The sequence below is a fragment of the Dreissena polymorpha genome, chromosome 6, assembly GCF_020536995.1.
Source record: "Dreissena polymorpha isolate Duluth1 chromosome 6, UMN_Dpol_1.0, whole genome shotgun sequence".
Taxonomy (NCBI): domain Eukaryota; kingdom Metazoa; phylum Mollusca; class Bivalvia; order Myida; family Dreissenidae; genus Dreissena; species Dreissena polymorpha.
The window spans coordinates 115,884,139-115,902,158 of NC_068360.1; the positions used below are offsets into that span (position 1 = coordinate 115,884,139).

The following is an 18,020-nucleotide window of genomic DNA, read 5'->3' on the forward strand; positions in this document are numbered from 1 at the left end:
CTCGACTAAAATAATATTTCGAAAACTGATATATAGGTACGTTGTAGGAAAAGAAGTAATCTACAAATACAACGCGATCGTCTTGTTTTAATATTAATACATTGAAGTAGTATTTTATTATATTCATATCATTGACACTCTCCATCAGTTATTCTTACAATAGCAGCATAACAAGTAAAAAGCATTGTTTCAAATTTACAAAATAAGTTACGTTAATTGTGAATAAAATATTCATGTTATATTTAGATGGCAAACAGTATTTATAATAATAATTTAAAAAACGTGAAATCCAGGTGGAAATCAAGCAGTAGTTATTTTTTGATATTACAATTAGATGTATCATCAAAAGCATTAAACATAAGCTAATATAATTGTATTTTTTAACACGTTGAGTTATCGACAAAGCATCAAATAGAGGCCTCTTTATATATATATTAAAAATCGGTTAGAAGATATTTTTTCAAACACTCCGTTATGAAATGAAAAATATATATTAATTTATATTGTATTCTACCTATGGTATGGTATTTTGTACGCCTTATGCATTTTGTACAACAACAATTTTGTATTTCCTGTTTCACCACCTGATACCGCTAGTCTTGTTTCATCACTGTTTATGCAAATGCTGTATGGCCCATTCAAATCTACTGGGTAGGTTCCCAGTATATTGCCATCCACAGTCAAGTGCACGATGCAGTTATTCAACCTACTGCACACCAACACCGTGTTACCAGGCCCGACACACACACCACGTGGTTCTTTTAGGTTCTCATCTGTGACCTCTCTACACATGCGCGTCATGGTGTTGTACATGTGCACCTTGTTAGCAAACCTGTCAGTCAGTACTAACATGTTATTAGACTTAACGTACGTGGTCTTACTTCCCCAAAGTTTAAATTTCTTGGGAACCACTGCATGATCAAAGTCAGTCTCTACACCTCCCAGTGATAACATTCTTACAGGACGTGAATCATCGTATGTGCTTACGATCATAGTTTCTGGCGTCATGCAGCATGCCGAGAAAACATTGGATGGAATTTTTATTTCTATTATCAGATATATATCGTTGCTCGAACTCACGGTCAGAAGAAACACAGACTTCTCACACATCGTCACTGCAAGATCGCTGTCAGACAAACATACGACCTCAAATGGATTTTTATTGAATGTATAAGATGTCCCTTGACTCTGTAGATGATCATCAAGTATAATACATTTCCTATTTATGTTGTCTACGGCTACCAGTCGCCCGTCAGGGAAAAAGTCCAGTCCAGTGAAAAAAGGTTCCTTTATACCATATCCAGCATGTTGTAAATCCATGGACACAATCAGTTCAAGTGTAAGTGGTTTAATCGGAGCTGACAGAGCAATGTCACTAGAAGAACCTAAATAAAAGTATCGAATATATTATACCAACATAAACGTTTCGAACAAGTGATAGCAAATATTGCATCAGTGGCTGCTGACAAATGTACTTGTTCAAAACAAAAATAAACGCGACCATTCATAACACATTTGAAATTATTCCGTAAACTATAAATTTTATTTATATTTAATGATGCTGTCTTGAAATAGCGATTCAACAAAAAGGTAAAATGTGTGCATCAACTAAAGTATAGTACAATATGATGCTATGAAGGCTTTCTTTTAATGGCGATTACAGATTAATATCGATTAGCATAAAAACTCAATCTACTTGCAGCACAATTGATCACAGTTGTTCTCATATATTGTAGCTTAAACATTGAATTATGGCATAAGCTACCAATGGATCAATACAATATTAATATGACAAACAAGACATTGGGAGTCAGTAGTTGAAACAACCTCATCCTATTACATTTAAAATATAAGTCCATAAATATGCAGTTCAAAACATATCTTTTTTGTAACTCACTTTGTTTAAGTTTTCGGAACATACATATATTTGCCTTTGTGCATCCTTCTTTTGAACATAACAGCATCATAAAGGATGTTACCGTGTCCCATTATATTAGAGATCGTCGATGTGTCGTACTTTTGACCTCTGTATTGCGAGAACAGTAAATAAGAAACAAAGTATTGACATCACAATGCGATGTTGCAAAAAATAGAAACCAGGTCAAATAATGTAGATGCATGTCATGCTGTAGCCATACAATTGCGTATTCTAGCATCTTGTTTTCCTCGCCCGTAATATTTCAACGATTGCACATACAAAATATACGATACGATATAAATATCGTGATTATGCGTAAATTCTCATATTTGTACGGTTGTGTTTTCGAATCCGTTCTATCACTAGCACAATAGCGCAAACACATTGAGCTACATTCCTTAGACTGCGAGATAACGAGGAAACAAGGTGATAGCGCGATCTTAATAAATGCGATCAAATAAAGTTTCTTTACGGAATGTCTTCTGAAGTGCTCAATTAAAATCGCTACATTCATTTCAGCTATTCCTATCTATATAGCCTTTTAATTGATATTCGAATATTAAATGTTACATTTAAATGATACGTTAATCATAAGTATTTACAAGAAATAATACCGTTTTAGGCAGAGGCATATATGTATTTTATGTATAAAACTCGGCCTGAAATCAAAGTTTCGCAAAATAATATTTTCCTATTTCAGTTAAAACGACAAATTTTATTTGCGGCTATAGATTTGTTTTATGACCTTTAAAATGATGTTCAAATAATAAATATAAATTACAAAGTAGTAAAATTGAGGCAAAGGCAGGTATGTTATTTTCAATGGTTTGTGCATCGGTCTGAAACATTAAAAAGTTTCGCTAATTAGTATCTCCGGAACAGTTTAGTATGGCTTTGTATTTGCGTTAAACATTAAAATGTAGAAGACTTGATAAGGAAATAATAAAGATTACAAAAAGGCACATATATAATTTTAAATAGACTAACTCTGTCTGAAATCTCTCAAAGCATTGTTATTACATTTATCAAAAAGTATTACAGTTTAAAGCCTAAAGTTATAGACTTAAGATTTTGATATCGCCTTAATGATAACACTTTATTCGTTATTTCCAAAAGAGAAATAATTCCGATTTAGGAAAAGGAGTATTAAAAGGTGTACTTGTCAATAAGCTTACTCGGTCCTAGATACTATTATTATGTATTATTACTTAGTATTACTTAGTATTGGTTCAGAGACACATATTATTTTTCAAATATATCATGCAATATTTAATGATAACTTTTATTATATCAACGCTAGTATCAATATCGAAACTTTGTTTCGTGAATTACAATTTGTCAGTTCTATTGTGCGAAGTCTTAAAATGTTACTTATTGGAATAAAGCAGGCGAACACGCTGCCGTGGCGCATGATAACGCTAGATGACAGAGGGCGGACACTAAAACGAGCTTCCCAAAAGTCTTACATTGATGTTTCCAACTTTTGTTTGTTGATAGATCTTTGATTCACGTAATGTTTACTTTGCTAGTTGTTGTGTTTAAAGCATTAAATGAGTAATTCGATTTTCATTTTGCTACAGTCTGCAGAACGAGTATAATCATTTTTGACACTTACTCGCTTTTATTTGTTTCATTTTACAGCGTTTATAATATTGTGAAATACTGTTAAAATAATTAAAGTAGTTATGAGCAACCTATTTGAGCACTATTTTGGCCGAAAATGATGCTATGATATCATTTATTGAAATGAGTAGTCATTCATGACACGTGTGGTTTGTTTTTCTTTCATTTTTACAGGCACTGTGTGTTATGGTGTCTGAATAGTGTAACATATTAACAAACAATCTTATTAATTAATAACATATTAGCAATGCTTAAGAAACATTAACAACAAATTTTACCATGCAATTCATATAATTAAAATGACAATAATAGTGCATTTCATAAGCAGAAAATTTAAAGAAGACACATTTGTCTTGAAGCTATAGAATAATATCACTTTTTTTAGATGCGATGTAATATCTCGCATTTATTCCGCATTGTGGTATTGCGATCTCGCAGTGTATTCTCGCTAGCTCGCGAATTGTTTTCGCATTCACGCGATTGGCACGCAAAGGTAGGAAAACACGATGGAGAATTTTGATGATTGGTCGTTACAATTACATGTACTAAGCCTTATTTGTAGGTGTCGCATGTGAGACCTTAAGAAATTAAAGGACGGATACACACAGCGAGAGTGTCATATTAATGCATCACTATAGCTTCGTAATCCTTGTGTGTTTTGTTCTAGCGTTCTCGACCTTGTCGAAAGTACACAATGTTGGAACTAACGTACGGCTGTTTTAAAGAAATGAAAGTCTACTGTCCTAATTTATATTCGTTTGTTTGCTTGTTTAGTTGGATATTTCGCCTGTTTCAGCAGTATTATATTCAAATAAAGCATACAGTTATCATGGTGCAGGATCAGGTGACTTTGTGGGTTTCCCCCCTTAAACTTTAATGAATGTATACACGACGGAAAGTGGTGCTTTATTTCAAATAACTTTTAAAAACATTTTCTTAAGAATTGCAACTATTGCATAAAAGAGAGATTGTTAAGCTGCTTATGGCAATATGAAATACATCGGAATTACTTGATCTAATAAGCCTGTGTTCTACTACATGGTTATGCTTTACGCAACGTGAAATTCTGTCATCGACTTCAGACGTATTCAAGGATTAGTTCGTATACCTTATATCGGCACAAACTGCAAGATCAATTGTCTTTCATGCATAAAGAAAATAACTTGAGTTGCAAAAAGTTAGTTCTTAATGGTGTGATTACAATATGTCAAGCCCGTGTGTAAACCCCTGAAAACCCGGTTGATTCTGTACCGTGTTGTCATTTTATGTCGATTCCGGTAAATCAGTATTAAGTGCACATCCCTATGTCAGTAACTGACAACTGACCCACTTGAGTCAGAGGTAGAGAGAAATAAACATAGAAAAAATCCAATTACCAATCCCCGCACACTTTATTTGTAATCGAGCGCTCTACTAATTTAGCAAGCCGTAACCTTAAATTGAGCTTAAAGCATGAGCGCCATGACTCATATGAACTTCAATTATACTTGGCAACAGTACCTTCAAAATCGTTTGATAAATTTTATATCTTGCCACTAATTAATAAGAATAGGCGTGTATATTTGATAAAGTAATACTACATTTTTATTGAAGAACCCAGTCCACTTTTCCTTTAACTTTTTTGCAAGATTTATTTTGTATGTTTTAGCATTTATCGTTACCGAGACTAACAGTAATGTGTTGACCTTTATTTGAATCGGTTGTTCCCGTGTTAATGTCAGATGATACTTGTACTATCGGCTGACTTATGTTTACAACATCTGAAAGAAGGAAAATTAATCATGAGAATATTATCCCGATACTTCTTCACACATGTTCGTACTTAAGTTTAAAATGTGTTTAAACGTATTCATACATTCAAGAAAAGCTTAAACAATCTTACATAATTAATGTATTATGTATGTTGGGAAAAACTTAAATTCTTTCGGGCATGTGTGAGAAACGTTATTTGCTCAATCTCGTTGCATAATAAGAGAATAAGGGAGACCAGTCGGTGACGAGTGAAAAACACCGGATAGACAGACGAAGCCTGAGCTTCCCAACTTAGATGACCATATCGAACTCATTACACTACAGGCCACCAATGATGTCTCTTCTAGCATTTCGTAGTACGGTGGTGGAATCGAAGACGTTCTCGGACTTCTTCGAGCGGGCGCGGTCCTCAAAACACCCTATCGAACGTGCAGAATTTCATTAATCTCCATTCTTTAGTTGCTGGCGCCGCATGCTCCTGCATACCGAGTTTCCAGTTTACGAATGCTAAGTACAACAAAGGCCCCGACTTGCTAACGTAAATGTTCTGTCAACCAGACACAAAAGAAGACGCAGCGAATCACTAATGTAAGCGATAATCAACCTAGAACTACCGAGGAACTTCTTGAATAGTCTTCAGTCCTTTACGACCAGATAGAAATAATGAAAAAGCCAATATACACATGAGAATCTTCTGGTTATTTTTATAAGAGACGAGTTGCAGAACAACCGAGTAAGGCACGTGATCGCGGAAGCAGCTGTTGGTAACTGAACTTCTTTAACTATGCGATAGAGAAGCAGATTGCATTTAGGCAAGAAGGTGACGGAAGCATAAATTATTCGAAAGAATCAGAAACCAAGCATCGAAAGTTGACCGGTCTCGTTAGTGATGGAGAGCACTGTCGCAACTTCTGAACGAAAACAGTCATGGTTGAAATCGTCTATTAGAGTATCATCCCGTTTCCCTACGAAAGCCTACCAAGAACAGCCACAATTATCACGCGTGCATCTGTGAACAGAAGTTTTAGAGGACTAAGCTTTGAAAACAGTCTTTTCTTTCTGAAATCAGTACTACGCGAAACACAATTATGCGGCATATGAAATTTGATCTCAAGATGTGAAAATTTTAAAAAAACGCAACAGGGCTCTTAAAGCGAATTCCCATAGACTATTACGCCCACCATTGCAGCTCCAGAGCCAAACTTTTAACGAGGTGAAAGTGCCATTACTCACTGTTTTAATATGTTTGGAATGTTCAAAACTACTACGCGAGCGCACATGACATTTTATGGCACAATAGTTTTATTAACAATATCCGTTGTGATAGCAGAGAGTTGTAACAGGCAACTCACGTACTTTTGTTCAAATTTTAATAGCGCTTCAAGTCATGATTGCAATAATTATATGAAAAGGTTCAATTAAAAAGTACGTAATTTGAACGAGAAAAACTGGTTCCCGTGGGTAAATGTACTACGATGTTTTGAATGAAACAAATAAAGTAATTTATAAATAAATCATTAAACATAGCAACTGTTTTTGTACAAATTTTAAGTGATTGCGACAAGAATAACAGTAATAGTTATTAATCTGTAACATAATTTAAAAGCAGTGGGTTAGTTTCATCTAGGTAGCGTAGGCATCGACCTACCACCTTTTATCAAAATAAAAAATAATCGTTAAATGAATGCCAAAGCACAGACTAAGGGGGTTAAGGGTTTGACGACTTTATACATCAAAAGTAATAAAGTAAAAATACAATCATTTACTTTCTCCTCGATAATTTGTGCGATGATATACTTTTGTTGAGGTGTTCCGTGTTCGAAAAGAGCAGACCTGAGGGGTTGCAGTTCATTGATGTCTTCATTCACTGTCGAAGAAGATATATTTATTTCGCCTTAGTGATTTATCTTTTCCTCTTTTAAACCATCCGCTTCTTTAATTATCATTGTTTTTCCTTATTAAATATGTCAACAATACGATCCCTCATTTCATCAACCTGTTTTGCAAGGTTTTCATAATACAATTTAAACCCTTCACGAATTATTTCTAATAAAGTCGCATCAATATCGATCCAACACGAGCAATAATTACTTTTTTTAAGTTGTCTCCGCGTTAACTTCAGATAATTATTAGATTTGATTCGGACGTGGTTGATCAAAGAACAAATAATTAATAAAATAACGTGGAGTATAATATAAAACAAACAGATATTGATCATTATGATTAGAATCAAAGAACGGCGGAGCTCTTCAAACAATTGTTTTATTCATAGCAAGTCTGATATCGTACATAACAATAGGGATATTTCCTGTTTTCTTTTTACCCTACCTCTATAATGCATGTACGTCCCCATTTTCACTGCGGGGAATCACGTGGTTTAATTTCGATATGGAACACGGAAAATGGCGGCGTCATTGTCTCGGTAAGAGTAACTTTTTTTTCTTCTCTTACTTAAATTCGAGATGTTAGCTTGAAATGATGTAGCGTATCATGTGCGCAATCGAAATCCGCGTGTAATGATATCTTACTTTTATAAATTAACTACCTACTTTTCTCATTTACCCTTTGAGTTTATTTCAAAATGAATGATTTTAAATGACAGTTTTCACGGAATAAAGGCATCGTGTCATACATTTCATAAAATAAACATAGGTCATACCATATTATTGCAGGAGAAATTTGAGAAACATCATTTGGAATATGTAAATAAATACACGCGTAAATAAAAAAGATATGTTTCACGGAATAAAATATGTATGATATGTGCCACGTAACAGTTGTGAAAGAGCTAGGTAAATATTTATTTTCAGACTCGATTTGTGTCGAAGTTTTCTTTTGGCAAGGCTTTTCGAAGCGCCTCAGGGTTAAGCGATCATGAAAAAAAAACATACTGGGGTAGCGCCATACACATGTTGTGGACGGATGTTCTACAGCAACGCTAATTTAACAAGGCACAGGTAAGATGGTATTGTGAATATTAGGCATTTCCAGAAAAGTGAGTGAGAGAAACATTTTGTATTTAAGCACAGATGACTATTCTCCATTTGTATTTTATAACTGTTAATAGCCGATTATTCCGACACATTGCAACCCAAATTGTTTCGAAATCGGTAAAATATTCACGTAACCATTCTTGCAATTTCTGATGATGGCACTTTAGAAGTGTACAGACACATTGACAACGCACGGAATGTAGGGATGTACTCAAGGGGAACGAAGCATTTTCGAAAAAGAAAACCCAAAACACCAGGTTTATTCGATTGTGTTTTGTCATTTATGATCCAAAAATAGTTTGACATGTTAAGATGGATCGATTCCGTGCCAGGACATGAGTTTCAAAACAATACTCAAACTTCATTGCACCGTTTTTAGTGGCGGATGTGACAAATTGCGTATAAATACCATGTTATATATGCATTACGAATATTTTATTTAAAACATGTGTAATATACTGTTTAAGCGTTTTATTGTTTGGTGTGTATTAGATTGACCAATCGCATTTTATTTTGATTAAATGCCGTTGCAACGTCAAATGTCGTCACGAATCATCACGGTTGTGTGAATATTTCTGTTATTGTCGCATTTTAAATCATGTGATAAAAATATCTTGCATTTTATGTCATTTCATTCCATATTTTATTAAACTCACCAATGGCTCGCTTACTTACAAAAATACTGGACTCGTTAAATAAAATATGATATGACATGACAACTTGTGCCAGATTGAATACATATATAACGCTCTAGAGCATTCATAATGTTTGGATTGTACAGTTCTACAAAAGCCCTTTTTAAATCGAATGATTGCAATCGTTCTTAAAGAACATTATTCAATGTTTCAATTTTTATTCATTTGTTCTTTTGGCTTAACCCAATCCATGAACAACCCTGTAAACAAAACCTTTTTTCTACTCTTACATTATTCGGGTTTATTTAAAGTTTGATGACTAATGCTGTATAAAGAGAATTTGTAGATTTCACCACAGAACACTTGTTACAACTTACACTGGAACGATGTTACGGGGCAAAACGGTTGTGCCTTCCACGCAGATTCTGCAGTGACCTGGTGGCTCAAATACGATTTACTCGTACTCTTCTGCAAGGTTGAAGAAGTGCGAGCGGCTCGTGCAGTAGGAGAAACATCTGCGAAAATTAAGCATAATACGCATATTTAACAAAATGCACTAATGTTATATATTCCATTATTAAGATAAAACTTCAGTAAAGTGATGAGACGGTCGCAGTTAATTTATGTGTTAGATTTTACGCCGTTTTCAACACATGGTCGACAAATCAGTGTTGACGTTCAGTTTTTAATGTTAAGTACAGTAAGAATACTATGAGACAACAAGCCATTTTTCGTCAAAATGATATTATAGTTGATATTGGAAAACACAAAAATCATGTTGTCTTTTAAATGCTTTCACGATTTTCATTTATAAAAAATAGTTTTTACTAGCGCTTCAAAGTATTAAAATAATTAGTATTTGTGATACATGTATTTATCTATACCAGATTTCACCAGATACATGTTTGTCATTTGGACGAAAAATTTGTCATATTTATCACAAACATATGGTAATAGAAAAACTGGAATTATATTTAAATGTTGCATTATTCTGAGAATATCCGAAGTTTTATTTCTCGCCTTTAGACAATACGTGAAACATATCATAGAATTAACATATAACATATCATTAGTGTGTATTCCGTTTTTGTTTTGTGATTTATTATGCAGAAAATGCCAAGTTTTCAGACCCTCAGACAAGTTGTTTGTAATCTAAAGAAAATCTGGTTTATATTTAGTGCGAAAAGGATTTAAGGAGTGTCGATATTTATCATATTTGTGAATAATTCTTTTAAATCCGTGAAAACTATGTGTACAAATTCAAAGGGTAAGGGAGAAAACTACTCATTAGTATATGAAATGTAAGGTATCATTACACGCGGAAGTCGATTCCGCATATTATAGGCTACGTCTTAGCAAGTTAAAATGAAACATATAGGTTCAAAAAGAAAACAAATAACACTCGTACCTAGACAATGACGCTGCCATTTTCAGTGTTCCATATCAAAATAAAACTACGTGATTCCCCGCAGTAATTTTTAAAGAAGTAGTTAAATATAATCGCTACGACTTACTATTGTGTTGCTGCTGGCGTCTTACATATGTTACAAATCATTATTGGATTGTTTTGTTCAATATGATTCTATTTTACCCAATAATATGACGTTAAAGGTAATTTCTAGTAACAGTGAATACCTTCAAACATTGTTTGATATACACTATGTTTACCTGATGAAACACATTATATAGGGCTCCTTGATATCAGGCAGATATAAATGTAGTGGTGTAATAAAACGTGCAAGAAGATCCGAATAACACATAAGTGCTTCCAATTCAACATAATAAACTATTTACTCTTAAGATGTATCATGATTTGCAATTTGAAGCCGTTCTTAATATTAGTGATCGATATTCATTCGTAAGCATTTTAATTGCATTATACAAAAAACGATTGAGAAGTATCATATTTAAACTGAATGTTCAAAAGGTCAGTATTCAGCTACTCATTGGCTTATTTATAGAACAGAACAGAACAGAATAGTTTATTTCGACATAAGCATATACAGCTCATCGTCATAAACATACATAAGCTATAACAGCATGCGTTTAATTAAATACAAAACATACATTATTTCGAAGAAATATCAATTTTAAAGGAATGAAAAACACATGTTTAAGTGAGGATGTCACACGGATGAGATTACTACATAGTGATTACATAATGTAAAAATGTAGTTTAGTAATTGCAACACGTATAACATAATTATAAGCATATTGTGTTTGTGAAAAACATATAATTTATCCTACATATATAAGACACTTTCTCGCATTTTAAAGCATTTTTAACAAACCATGGCTAGTTTTCTTAGCACTATTGTATTTGAACTATTAAGTAGTTCAATAAATTTGAACATATTTGGGCGAGATATATCATACTTTGGAATTAATGAATTCCTAACATCGGCATAGTAAGGACATTTAATAACAAAGTGATATTCATCTTCGATATCATTTAGGTTGCATAAAACACATTTGCGTTGATCTCTGACAATGTTCTGGTATCTACCCGTTTCAATAAATAATTTTTGAGTCAACAAACGTAATTTTGCAATGATATTCCTATGTTTTTATTTTCAACAATATCAAGATACGCAGATCTTTCAAATATTGGTTTTAATTCCTTATATGCAATCATTGAACTAGATGATGTTACACTTACATTCCAGTTAGTAATATACTTATCTCGTAATCTGTTTTTAAGTAACGGAATTAATTGATTCGAGTTCACAGATTCGGGAAATAGCCATACATTGTTAAAACCGGTTTGGTTGAGAATGTCCCGTACTCTCAATAACCGATTGTTTGTGTAATTTTTGCGTTCAATTTATAGTCTTTGTGATAGTAAAATGTGTTTAAGATTACAATTACTCTGTTTTACTGTATATAATTTCAAAAAGTATTTCAAGATCCTGACATATCTGTCTTAATACAAGGGGAATCGACCAAAATCGGCATATAGCGATAATGAGTTTGTTGACATCTTTACATTTAATATTATTTTACAAAATTTACGATGAACGCGCTCAATGTTTTCCGCTTTCATATGTCTCCAAACCTCACAGTTATTGTTTAAAATTGATGATACATATGCAATGAATAAATAAAACATACTATTTATTGGTACTTTGTGTTTTTTGTTAGAGAGAACACAGAATACATTGCTTTTAAAACTTTGCCATACAGTGTGATTGTTGCGGCCACAATTGTTAACAATTTCTATTTCTTGACCGTTATAAGTCCATTTTAACGTTTTAGTAATTGTTCCACCTTTCCGGAATACCATGACCTTAGTTTTTTCAATTTTTACTTTAAATTCCACTTATCTCAGAAGGTTGCTAAATTATGTAATGACTCTTGGAGACCCTCCGTTGTTTCAGAAATAAAATAAAGCCGCGTCGTCAGCGAATAATAATAGATATATCGATATTTTATTTAGTGTAATCCCGGCGTTTATTCCATTTTGCAAATTGAATTCGATGTCGTTAATAAAGAGAGAAAAAAATATGGGCGAGGTTATCTCCTCCTGAAATAGGCCGACGTTACTACTCAATAAGCTACCCGTGTGTTTAACCTGTAATTTATCTCCATCGTTCATGGATCGAATAAGTGTTAAAAGTTTACCGTCGATGCCCACATTTATCATCTTACTCCACCGCTTACTTATTGACCGCGATTTACGACGTCATATGCCCTCCGGTAATTAATATAGCAACAATATAGTTTATCTTTATTCTGAAACTGTTTTTCTATAAGGGTATTTAGAAAAAATATTGCATCGACCGTGCTACAGTTTGGTTTAAAGCCGAATTGTGCATCCGTTATAATGTCATTTGTTTCTGCCCATTTTTAAGACGTTCATTTAAACAACTTATTAACGTAAATCCTCGATAGTTATTTGGGTCTGATACGTCTCCACGTTTATGAATTGGTATTATAATTTCGGATGACCAGCTGCGGAAAAAACGCTTTTTATCAAGTTTGTATCAAGTTTGTAGTTAAACAATAACTCTGACGATGACATGGATTGTTTCAGTAAAATATTCATAGATAATATTGTCACTAGAGTGAGCTGGTATCTGCGTTAGTTGTGGACTGCCATAGAACTGACCTGCCTGGCTCGCATGTGTTTGTCCGCTTAGATTAGTCACGGGTGATGCTTGAGTATTTTGCGCCATTTTCCCCTTTGTTTCGTTTGTTCGTATTTGGTTTTGAACTTGCTTGACCGTTATCCGGCGAATCTTTGGAGGGTTTGCGTTTTCTGGTCATAGGTAATTATCCAAATGTTCACTTAAAACGCATTTCATTTATCATCACACGTTTTATTCCATAAATTTTCAACTTTTTTGATGTTATTTTACTCCTTTAGAATTTTAACCCGCCATGTTGACGCATACGCAATAAATACTCTTAATTTTATGACTGATAAATAAAATAAATACACGAATTGCCCTTTACAATTATTTTACCCCCGTTCACACATAGACGCCGCTTGTTTTACGATCAAAGCGTGGCCGAAAACGTGGCCGATCGTGACAAATCGCAGGAGAAACCTAGTGTAGTCTTCATAAGCGCAGTATGATCGCGGTAGAGTCTTCATGATCGAAGAGCTCTACGCTCTCGCCACGCTTATTTTGAACATGCTCAAAAAACGTAGCGGGCTCGTGGCAAACAAGAAACAAGAAGGCAAATACAAAAAGTCGAAATGAAGACCATTATTTGCAAAATTGCTAGATTAACACTCCGATCGGCCTCGATCAGCCCCGGTCCAAACCTTTTTCATATCGTGGTTTGATCGTCGTTAAATCGAAGCTCTGTGAGAACGGGGGGTAAGTATCCTCTTTTCAGGTGTGGAGTTTGTCATGAAAATACCGCAACTTGATATATTTAATAAAACATACAAGCCTTTCATATTACAACTAGGAATAAATTAACAAAACCAAATTCAAGCAAGCGACCGTCCTAACAGACATTTGTAACATGCATATTTTAGTTTGCAAGCAATCAGACACAACATATTCAAACAATTACATTTGTTCTCATTATCCCACTTTTTTGTATAAACGTATACGTTTTTTTTAGCGTATGTTTTGTCTGTAGTGTAATATTGCGAAATTAAGAATGTATATTTTTTACTTGTGAATTTGTTTAAAAAAGTGGAAAATTGGTAATTCGTCGATCTCGGAAAAAAACAACCTGAATTGATTATGCATCATTTAATTTTATATCCCTGCTTAAAAACTAACGTAATATTACCTTTATTTAAAACGGTGGTTTCCTTTTTAACTTCAGACGATTCTTGCAATTTAGTCGGACCTGTTTGCACAGCATCTGGAGGAACAAACAATTCATCGGCATATTTATAAATCTTGTAAGGTGCTATATAACATAAAATATAGCAGAATACCAACATATAAACAGCATCATGTATAATAACATGTTACTGTCCTACTTTGTGTAATATATCGGGTGAGGCTTAAAATAAAAGAACGGCGGAACACGTTAAACAGTTGTTTTATACGTGCCAAGCCTGTTAAAGTCCGATATATTACATAACTTTATGGCAGTAGTATGTTTTTCTGTTTACTCTACCTCCTCTATCATGCATTTAGGTCCCCATTTTAAAAGACATAATGAAATATAATCACTGCAACTTGTAATGTTTTGCCGGAATATTACAAAGTATGATGATAGACTTGTTAATCATTACGCTATTGGTACTATTTTGTTGCTTTTTGTGTCTTATATATGTTACATATTTGTATAAAATGTTTGTTTAGTTACATCTGATTATATTTTACCCCAAAATATGTCTTCATAGGTAAGTTCGAATAACATGGCATACATTCGAGTATTGTCTGAAATACACCCTATTGACGTCTTATAATTATATAAGGCACCTTTATATCAGGTAGATATCAATGTATTTCTATAATAAAACATGCAACACGATCGGACTAAAAAAGACGTGCTTTCTAGTCAAGATAACAAACTGTTTTACACTTAAGAGAAGTTATTATTTAATTGCAATTTGAAGCCGTTCTGACAAAAATGACAGATTTTCTTGCAAAAGCATTTAAAAAAAACTTTAAAAAATAACGATATATGAGTAAAATATTTAAACTAAACCTAAAGACGTTAGCCCATGTTCCGTGTTATTTGCAAGATTTCGTAATTGCATCAAATGAAAACAAACCTTTATACGTCAAGTGTCGCTCTGCATTCAGTTTTACAATGCCTTCTTCCTCTTTCAGAAGTGACGATAGTTGTTTTGAAAATTTTAAGGCAACATTTGAGGTGATATGTTTGTTTCGTTGCTCGATGATATGGGTTTCTATATATTTTATTTTCTCTTTCATAATGTGTGAGATGATATATTTTTGTTGAGGTTTTCCATGTTTTATAAGAGCTGAACTAACCGGTAGCAATTCATGGATGTCTTCATTCACTTTCGAAGTAGCCTTAGTCCTTTCGCCTAATCGCTTCATCTCCTCGGCTTTGAAGTTCTCTGCCTCTGCAATCATCTTTGATTTTGCTTTATCAAATATCTCGATAATACGATCCTTCATTTTATCTAGCTCTTTCAGAAGATTTGCATTGGCCTCATTGAATGCAGCTTCTGATAGGTTACAGTCCACTATGATTGAACAAGTCTCGGTCTCCAATTTAAGGAGCGTACTATACAATTCCTGCAACTCTAGTCCTTCTTTACTTGATAGACTGGCCAGTGCATTGACGTTGTCGCACTTCCTGTGTATGAACGCACATGTATTGCAACATAGTTTGGAGTGATCTTCACAGACAAACTTAATCTTTTTATCGTGGTCGCAACATTTGTCCATACCTTTCATCATTACAACAACTGGTGCCGAATCCAGATTCTCAATAAGCACCGTATCATGTTTGCCCGATTTATAAATTATATGACTATTTCTGCAAGGTTCACAAAGATGCTCGTTACAGGTTTTGCAAAACACTGTTGCTTTACTGGGCGTTTGCTTTCGCGTACATGGTTCGCAAATGTTAATGGCAATACATTCTCCTATCATATCACTGGAAACTTCCTCACGAGCCTCTTGTTTGCTGGTTGCCATTTGAAACCGGTCGTTCGTTTCTACAATAATAAGCAAAACATGCTCAATCTAGGATAATATTTCCATGTTCGAATATATATTTTTTTTAAATATAAACGGAATTATATGACGTTTATATAAATGATTTTACATCTAAAAACAATTTAGTATTCGAAACGTTCATATTATCATGTATTTAAAAATAAGCTGTACTATAATTATATAAAACATATAAATATATTTTTACGTGTTAAATAATCTGAAATATAGGTTAAAGGAAAACTACAAACCACTTCTGTTTGATATACGTTCTAAATTATGTATCCGTCTGTTTGCCCATTGCAGCCATCAATTATCAATTCACCTGCTATACATTCTAAAAACACCGCATTCGAACGATAAGACTATCAGTGTTCTCTGTGCAAGTGACAGAACGACTCCTTTATCAAATTAGGTTGCGATGCACAAGATGATTACGACGAAAATTTATGTGTATCATTAATTTATGAGAATGTCATACATTGAATAAATGTGGCTATCGAAAACACATATTTTAAGTGTTTTATTAAGCTGTACGAATTCATCAAATTTAACAAGTCTTATTTACTGTTGACGTTATAATTGTTTCTATAAAAATAAGATTTGCTTTTCTGATTTATATCAGATGAAATAGCAATTTTATGGGAGCACTCTTTGCTATTGTTGACCATGTGTACACCATAACAGTATAGAAAGAAAATTATACTATAATTGTTTATATTATGGTTATTCCTCTCATTGGATATGTTCGCGGCTTTTGCTTCCCGTTTATTGTTTCTCGCAGGAAAGACTATAGATAGAAATGTGTGTGCAGACATTAATGTTACATAAACTTGCGGCTCGGGCATATGTATTGTTTTACGCATTTCATGAGAATATAGTTACGTTTTAAAATATAAAAAAATGTGAAAATCTGCTTTCAAGTTCGTTACTTACCTTTCAGTGATATACATAGCAATCTTTGATTTCAATGAATATAAAGTATTGTTAAATAGTTGTTATGTAAAGTTAATTATTCCTCATTCAACTGTTAGTTACGCATTAATCAGTTAAACTGTCTATTTAAATAGTGTAATAAAAACACTTCAACAATGTTCCGTTTATGAATTACGCTGATAGATAACATGCGTAATACTTATTAAGTTAGGTTTAACAATTTGTTTTATTCAATGAAAGGCTTTTAACCATGCATCACATTTTGCTTTTGTTAACTTTGAACAGTATTGTGATATTACACAAACAAAATACAATGTAAGGAAACAACAAGAAGTTACAGTGTATGGAAACAAAAAGAAGTGCACGCAACTTAACTTGACACAAGTTTCACAAACAACATTATAATGATTATAAAATATATTAATTTTAATGATAAAAACTTCAGTACACGTTTCTTTTCTTAAAGAGTCCACTTTAGTTCTATTGAATGTATTATTTACCTTAATTGTGCATCAAAATAATACCATACTATATGATTGTAAACAAGATTTGCAACGAAATAAAGTTGTACAAAGCACAATAAAAACATATAACAAGGCAACAAACAATTTAACGACAACAAAAACCATCAAAATCGCCCATTTGTTTTACACAATAACAAAATAAAAACGATTCGTTTTTCTATTATTTACATATAAACATGACAATGTATAGGACTTAGAAACTGTAAATGCTGATTTCGGCACACCAGCCCATTTCCGAAGCTCACTGTCAATCATTCAAAATTAAATTACGTTAACGATTACCAACATAAATATCCCTCAAAATCAAATTAGTTGCGAGAATCAGCTTTTCAATAAATAAAGTTCACTCACTCACTTACTCATTCACTCACTCACTAACTCATTCACTCACTCAGTCGCCACTCACTCACTCATTCACTCACTCACTTACTTACTTACTTACTTACTTACTCACTCAAACACTCACTCACTAGTGAAAACCTGTTGACCGAAAGTGCTACCATTTTTTGCATCGATTTTGAACTCTAAGA

The 18,020-nt window shown here is 33.4% G+C and overlaps 1 protein-coding gene across 1 annotated transcript; it reads right to left on the reverse strand.

Annotated features, from left to right (window-relative positions):
• Positions 1 to 422: 422 nt before the first annotated feature.
• LOC127833253 (uncharacterized) lies at positions 423 to 15,850 on the reverse strand. Its single transcript, XM_052358417.1, has 5 exons — positions 15,115 to 15,850; positions 14,175 to 14,249; positions 9,299 to 9,436; positions 5,227 to 5,301; positions 423 to 1,385 (listed from the first exon to the last, which is right to left on the reverse strand). Exons 1-5 carry the CDS (start codon positions 15,770 to 15,772, stop codon positions 511 to 513), a joined length of 1,821 nt encoding a protein of 606 aa, XP_052214377.1. The 5' UTR covers positions 15,773 to 15,850; the 3' UTR covers positions 423 to 510.
• Positions 15,851 to 18,020: the final 2,170 nt, after the last annotated feature.